Source organism: Salvelinus sp. IW2-2015, linkage group LG8, assembly GCF_002910315.2.
Source record: "Salvelinus sp. IW2-2015 linkage group LG8, ASM291031v2, whole genome shotgun sequence".
Taxonomy (NCBI): Eukaryota; Metazoa; Chordata; class Actinopteri; order Salmoniformes; family Salmonidae; genus Salvelinus; species Salvelinus sp. IW2-2015.
In genome coordinates this window covers 1,904,153-1,912,057 of record NC_036848.1, presented here as the reverse complement: position 1 = coordinate 1,912,057, position 7,905 = coordinate 1,904,153, and the positions used below count along the sequence as shown (strand labels likewise).

Sequence of the window (7,905 nt, the reverse complement as noted above, 5' to 3'; positions counted from 1 at the left end):
TACACTCGCGTTGCAGCCAGATGTAGTTCGCCTCTCCTCTCAGTAGACTCTATCTGCTGTGTGCTGTCAAATAGCTGCCTTGGCCGTTATATCACTCGCCCTCTGTATCGGTACTGCTGTTATAGTACTGCCTCCTAGTATGGTACTGCCGTATGGGTACTGCCGTATGGGACTGGCCTCGTTATGTCACTGCCTGTATGGTACGGCCTGTATGGTACTGCTGTATGCGTACTGCTGTATGGTATGCCTGTATGGTTACTGCCTGTTATGTACTGCCTGTATGGTACTGCCTGTAGGTGGTACTGCTGTATGTGTACTGCCTGTAATGGTACTGCCTGTATTGGTACTGCCTGTGGGGTCACCCCATGCAAACAGTGGACGTAATAATATCCTATGATTCCCGGTCAGGAACGACTTTTACTCATTGTGTATTACTTTTATTGTTTACCTGTTTTATTTCTCTATTTTTTTTCTCTCTCTGCCATGTTGAGAAGTGTGACAAATCAAATTTGATTGTAGAAGTTTGCAAGCAATGATGCATTATGGTCAATGCCAGTCACACAAGGCACAGTAGAAGGAAAACGCAATATGTATACTACACGTATTGGTGGTAGCTACAACAAATTGGCGTCAACTTTATGAAACAACGTGAACAAACCTTATAAAGGCCTATAGGCCAGAATCACATCTATTTAACATAGCTCATAGGCTATTTCGGAATAGCTGTTTGCACAACCTAGCTGTTTCCCAGTCTTTTAGAGCCATGCTATATATAACTTTTGGATTACAAACATCACTGTCAATACTGCAGTACTTTAGGCTCTCGGCTCCAACTACAGCTACTTAGGCTCTGCGCTCCAGAACCGAGGTCAGGCGTGTTCACGCTCTCAGCATGGATTTCTGTCAATGCATCTCTGCCTGTTTTGACAGTGAGGGGACAGCCCTTTGACGGGGTGCATGTGCAGGGGCCGAGTGAGAGGAGGGCGCCAGTGAGAGAGGGGCCAGCTGCACGGGACAGCCGGTACCCCTTACGGCTGCTCTATCCTTCAAAGCCCTCTGCACGGCTAAGTCTATGGCCACCTTCTCCTAGCTCTGGGTAGAAGTTGTAGGCAAGTACTAAGGATCACGTCTTACCCACTCTCTAAATTAAAAACTTTACCATTAGGCAGCGGAAAAATGACATTTTACTGCCTCCTGCGTCTACTCCATGGGTACTGTTGTCGAGCTGAGTCTTTCTCATGGGGTGTGTCTGAGCTGAGTCCGTGCTCCCATGGGGTTGTGTTCTGAGCCTACAGTCCTGCTCCATGGTTGGTGTCAGAGGCTGAGAGTCCTTGCTCCGTGGGTTGTGTCAGCTGGAGTCCTGTCCACCGGTGAATCGCTGACGCCTGTCGAAAGGTAGCTATGGTGTACCGCACCCTAAGAGCTGCAGTCTACTGCTCCATTAGAGGGGCCTGTTCTGATCTGAAGCGCGTCTCACTTGCTAGAACTAGTGCGAATAGTAGCGTTCTGTGTCCGTGACCGTCCTCCGAGCAAGTATGACTCCAGTACACCGAGAGGTCTGTGTCATCTGCGCCACATCGGTCCTGACTTCGATAAATTAAGATCCTGCTCCATGGGAGTGGGTGATTTCGATCTTTGGATGCTTCGCAACCACTGTCTTTAGTAAGATTATCAATCTCCAACGTGGCCGGATGTTACCACCACCGCTAGACACCAACCCCACATATCAGTCAATCCCTGTCCACAATAGCCGAACACAGTCTCTTACATATCTGCTTCAGTCAAGTGTCACTCTACTCGCGTACCTTCGCAGGCAACACCTGGTGACATCTACTCAGCAAGTGATCTGATTAAGTGATAACCTTCACCGCACCCTCCATGCTGTGCGTTGTGTCACTGAGCTGCAGTCCTCTCCATGGGGTTGTGCTGCTTGAGCTGAGTCTGCTCCATGGGGTGTCTAGCTGTCCTGAGCTGATGGTTGAGTCCTGCTCCATGGGGTTGTGTCTGAGCTGAGTCTGCTCCATGGTGGTTGTGTCAGAGCTGAGTCCTCTCCGATGGGGTTGCTTCTGAGCTGAGTGTCCTGCTCCATGGGTTGTGTCTGAGCTCTGAGTCCTGCTCCATTTGTGATCAGAGCTGACGTCCTGCTCCATGGGTGTGTCTGAGCTGAGTCCTGCCCATGGGGTTGTGTCTGAGCTGAGTCCTGCTCCATTGGGGTTGTGGTCAGAGCTGAGTCCCTGCATCCATGGGGTTGTGTCTAGCTGAGTCCTGCTCCATGGGTGTGTCTGAGCTGAGTCCTGCTCCATGGGGTTTGTTGAGCTGAGTCTGCCTCCATGGGGTTGTGTCTGAGCTGAGTCCTGCTCCATGGGGTTGTGTCAGAGCTGCAGTCCTGCTCCATGGGGTTGGTCTGAGCTGAGTCCTGCTCCATGGTTGTGTCTGACTGAGTCCTGCTCATGGGTCTGTGTCTGAGCTGATCCTGCTCCATGGGGTGTGTCCTGAGCTAGAGTCCTGCTCCATGGGGTTGTTCTGAGCTGATCCTGCTCCATGGAGGTTGTGTCAGAGCTGAGTCCTTGCTTTCCATGGGTTGGTTGAGCGGTCCTGCCTGGTGTGCTGAGCTGAGCCTGCTCCTGAGGGTCTGCGGTCCTGCTTCCATGGGTTGTGTCTAGCGATCCTGCTCCATGGGGTTGTGTCTGAGCTGAGTCCTGCTCCATGGGTTGGTCTGAGCTGAGTCCTGCTCCATGGGGTTGTGTCGAGCTGAGTCCTGCTCCATGGGTTGTGTCTGAGCTGAGTCCTGCTCCATGGGGTGTTGAGCTGAAGCTGAGTTCCTGCTCCCATAGGGTTGTGTCGAGCTGAGTCCTGCTCCATGGGGTTGCTGTCGTTGAAGCTGAGTCCTGCTCCATGGGGTGTGTTCAGCTGAGTCCTGCCCATGGGTTGTGTCTGAGCTGAGCCTGCTCCATGGGGTTGTCTTCTGAGCTTGAGTCTGCTTCGTATGGGGTTGTGTCTGAGCTGAAGTCCTGCTCCATTGGGTGTGGTCTGAGCTGGAGTCCTGCTCCATGGGGTGGGTGTCTGAGCTGTCCTGCTCCAGTGGGGTTGTGTCCGAGCTGAGTCCTGCTCCATGGGTTTGTCTGAGCTGAGTCCTGCTCCAGGGGTGTGTCTGAGCTGAGTCCTGCTCCATGGGGTTGTGTTGAGCTGAGTGCCTGCTCCATGGGGTTGTGCTGAGCTAGAGAGGAAGTCCGTTATATACTGTGGATAATCTTTTTCTGGTAGCTGTATGCTTATTGTAGTCATGCTAGGCCTCAGCCTATGTGTTGAATATCGGTGCTCGATCTAGACCTATTTCTCTGTGGTTCTTTCACAGTTAGGCTACAAAATGAACTGCATTCCATTGCTGCAGCTGTCCTTGATTGGTAACGCTCGTGCTTAGTGGAGTTTTTCAGGTCACTAAACCTGCTGAACCTTGTTAAGTTTCTTTGTGCAAGGAGGTTGAGGTGTTGTGTGAGGGTGTTGTTGTGGAGGGTTGTTGTGGAGGTGTGGTGTTGTTGTGGGTGTTTTGGGTGTGATGAGGGTGTTGTGGAGGGTGTGGGTGTTGTTGTGGGTGTATTGGTTGTGGGGTGTTGGGTTTGTTGTGTTATGGGGGTTTTGGGTTTGGGTTTTTTTGCTGTGTTCGTGTGTTAGTGGTGGTGGTGATGGATGTGGGTGTTGTTGTGGAGGTGTGGTGGTGTGATATGTGGTTTGTGGGATTTAGTGTTTGTGGAGTGTTCATAGGCGAGATGGTTCTTTAGTGGTTGTGTCGAGAGGTAATAACTGATTCTGCTTGTGTTTGTTTACACATTTACATAGAAGCCTGGAGAACTGGATAACCCAGTGGAACCGTATGAAACTACTGTGATAGTGGGTCAAGTATAACACTATAGTCAGTCTCTATGGACCATAGTATAGCAGAACATTGATACTACCTGCTTGAGGCGACCCACCCATTCACCAAAAAAACACCACCTGTCTCTCTCACGACCACACCCACCCCCACTCCACCTAGGTTTTCTCTCAGTGTCTGTCTTGTTGCTGCTGTTGTCTGGTTAAGAGCGTTGGGCCAGTAACCGAAAGGTCGCTAGTGTGAATCCCCAAGCCGACTGTTGGTGCCCTTCAGCAAAGCACTAACCTTCATTGTCTCTTCTGTCTGCTCTACTCTCTCTCCTCGTCCCTCTGCTCTCTCTGCTCTCTGCTCTACTCTCTCTCTTCTGTCTGCTCTACTCTCTCTCTTCTGTCCCTCTGCTCTACTCTTCTCTTCTGTCCCTCTGCTCTACTCTCCTCTTCTGTCCCCTCTGCTCTACTCTCTCTCTTCTGTCCCCTCCTCTAGCTCTCTCTCTTCTGCCCTCTGCTCTACTCTCTCTCTTCTGTCCCCTCTTCTCTACTCTCTCTCTTCTGTCCCCTCTGCTCTACTCTCATCTCTTCTGTCCCCTCTGCTTACTCTCTCTCTCCCCCTCTGCTCTACTCCTCTCTTCTGTCCCCTCTGCTTACTCTCTCTCTTCTGTCCCCTCTGCTCTACTCTCTCTCTTCTGTCCCCTCTGCTCTACTCTCTCTCCTTCTGTCCCCTCTCTCACTCTCTTCTCTCTTCTGTCCCCCTCTGCTCTACTCTCTCTCTTCTTCCCCTCTGCTCTACTCTCTCTTCTTCTGTCCCCTCTGCTCTCTTCTCTCTCTCTTCTGTCCCCCTTTGCTCTACTCTCTCTCTTCTGTCACCTTTGCTCTACTCTCTCTCTTCTGTCCCCCTCTCTACTCTCTCTCTTCTTACCCTGCTCTACTCTGCTCTCTTCTGTTCCCTCTTCTGCTCTACTCTCTCTCTTCTGTACCCTTTGCTCTACTCTCTCTCTTTCTGTCCCCCCTGCTCTACTCTCTCTCTTCTGTCCCCTCTGCTCTACTCTCTCTCTCTCCTTCTTCCCCTCTGCCTCTACTCTCTCTCTCTCTTCTGTCCCCTGCTCTACTCTCTCTTCTCCCTTTCTGCTCTTTCTTTCTCTGTCTCTCTCCTGCCGAACAGGTTTTCCCTGACTGCGACGATTGTCATAGTGTACACACACACACCATGTCTTCAGAGTACTTCTGTCCCGTGTCAGCGTTGTGTTTACCTTTGACTCTCTGAGATCGGTTATGTTATAATCATTTAATAATAATATATGCCATTTAGAAGACAGTTTTACCCATCAACTTAGGCATGCGTGCATACATTTTACGTATGGGTKCCCCCAGCGGGCATCGAACCCACTCTCCTTGGAGTAGCAAGCGCCATGCTCTACCAACTGAGCCACACAGGACCACATTATATCATGAGGGTTATTTGACTCTGTTCCTGGAGAAACAGTTGGAAAGAACCGTTTCCTGTAAATAGAGGCTGTGTGTGTTGATCGTTACCGTAAATAGGCTGTCCAAAGCTAGGTCTGGGGGGCCTTTTCTGTTAAGACTAAATATATATATAATTTTTTTAAACTCTTAATTGAGTGCAAACCCTCCTTTGTCTCCTGTTTGACATCCATTCTTTTCATAAGAGCCACTAAAATATCTCTTACCTTTACCTCCCCCTGTAGAACCAATGTGGTGATGAACTACTCGGAGGTGGAGACTAAGGTGAGGGAGGCCACCAACGATGACCCCTGGGGACCTTCAGGACAGCAGATGGCAGAGATTTCCAGGTAGGGGCGCTGTTCTCACACACACACACACACACACACACACACGTTAGATTACAACAACCTTTATACAGTATCTGCAACGTTCTACTTGGATTGAATCATGATGCCATGTAGACTAACTCCTGTACACCTCTTGCTCCGTGTGTGTCTCTTTCTTTCTTTCTCTCTTTCTCTCCTCAGATGTACGTTTATGTATGAGCAGTTTCCTGAGGTGATAAACATGATGTGGAACAGGATGCTCCGGGACAACAAGAAGAACTGGAGAAGGGTCTACAAGGTCAGAGAGGAGCTATAACCTGTCATAAGCATGACAACCTGTCATCGTCTGGTAAAAAGCATGAGCTGACCCACACCCCAAAATGTTTGTAGAGGTGCTGAATAAACTGTAGATAAAGACAGAAAGTAAGTCACTCCYTGTATATACACTGAGTGGACAAAACATTAGGAACACCTTCCTAATATTGAGTTGCACCGCCCCCTTTTGCCCTCAGAACAGCCTCAATTTGTCGACGCTTGGACTCTACATTGTTGACTCCAATTCTTCCCACAGTTGGCTGGATGTCCTTTGGATGGTGGACCATTCTTGATACATACAGGAAACTGTATGTATCAGCGTTGCAGTTCTTGACACACTCAAAGCGGTGCACCCGGCACCTACTACCATACCCCCTTCAAAGGCACTTCAATCTTTTTACACACACACACACACACACACACACACACAATCCATGTCTCAAGGCTTAAAAATCCTTCTGTAACCTGTCTCCTCCCCTTCATCTACACAGATTGAAGTGGATTTAACAAGTGACATCAATAAGGGATCATAGTTTTCACCTGGTCAGTCTGTCATGAAAAGAGCAGGTRTTCCTAATGTTTTGGACACTATATGCGCTCAACATTGTAATGGTAAACCTTGGTTAGGTTGACAGCATAGTGTGACTTCCTTTCTTTTTACAACCAAGACATAAACCATGGCTATTCCACTCCAGACCTCCAGGGCCGAGGTCTGCTCTCCCAGTCTCTGTTGTTGCCCCCAGATCATCAGAAACGGTTGACRCTATGACCTGTCATAAAAATGACTGAGGGGGCCATCATAAGCAGTTCTAACAATAGTTTTCCATCTMTTCTCCCCCAGTCTCTGCTGTTGTTGTCCCACCTCATCAGGAAYGGTTCAGAGAGAGTTGTCACCAGCGCCAGAGAGCACATCTACGACCTACGATCTCTRGAGAGCTACCACTTCGTAGGCAAGTAATCTCTCTGGCTGACACTAGAGAAACAGAATCCCGAGTCTATGGCTGTCTCTCTCTCTTGACTGTAGTGTAGAATCTGTGTTAAATGTTTGTTGTCTGTCCTCAGTACACCTCTGTACACCAGTGTGCGAGTTTGTAATGAGATGTTAGTTTAGAACCAGACAAAAGGGCCAGTGTTCAGTCGGTGTTGTAGCATGCAGGAAGAGATGGAGCACTAAGAACTGCTTTAACCACAACCAGCTCCACCACACACTGCTCTGCCCTAAAACAGACAAAGTGAAAGGTAAATCACTCCCCTTACCACCATATAGCCTTGTGAACCCAGACGGATAGTTTTTTTTTTTTTCACACACTTCTGCATTTTGTCTTCTCAAAACATGTTGTCCCACCTGACATTCTGATTACACTGATCAGCTTCCTACACGTTGAGAAGGCATATGTTTATAGGGGAATGGAACACTAACAGCTTGCCAATAACCTTCAGCTACTCTCCCTCTGTGTAGATGAGAACGGTAAGGACCAGGGAGTGAACGTACGTCAGAAGGTGAAGGAGATGGTGGATCTGATCCAGGATGATGATAGACTGAGAGAGGAGAGGAAGAAGGCAAAGAAGAACAAAGACAAATACATCGGCGTGTCMTCTGACAGTATTGGAGGAGGGTTCAGCAGATACAGTAAGTCCTCTGACAGTATTGGGGGAGGGTTCAGCAGATACAGTAAGTCCTCTGACAGTACGGGAGGAGGTTCAAGCAGATTACAGAAGTCCTCTGACAGTATGGGGGGAGGGTTCAGCAGATACAGTTAAGTCCTCTGCAGTATGGGGAGGGTTCAGCAGATACAGTAAGTCCTCTGGCAGATATGGGGGGAGGGTTCAGCAGATACAGTAAGTCCTCTGCAGTATGTGGGGAGGGTTCAGCAGATACAGTAAGTCCTCTGACAGTATTGGAGAGGTTCAGCAGATACAGTAAGTCCTCTGA

General features: G+C 49.1%; 1 protein-coding gene across 1 annotated transcript in view; it reads left to right on the top strand.

The window, feature by feature from the left end:
* LOC111967077 (clathrin interactor 1) overlaps positions 1–7,905 on the top strand; it is a 32,388-nt gene that overhangs the window by 8,054 nt on the left and 16,429 nt on the right. The window contains 4 exon segments of the mRNA XM_070444664.1: positions 5,574–5,678; positions 5,859–5,955; positions 6,814–6,922; positions 7,432–7,617. Coding sequence (XP_070300765.1) covers positions 5,574–5,678; positions 5,859–5,955; positions 6,814–6,922; positions 7,432–7,617 — 497 coding nt within the window.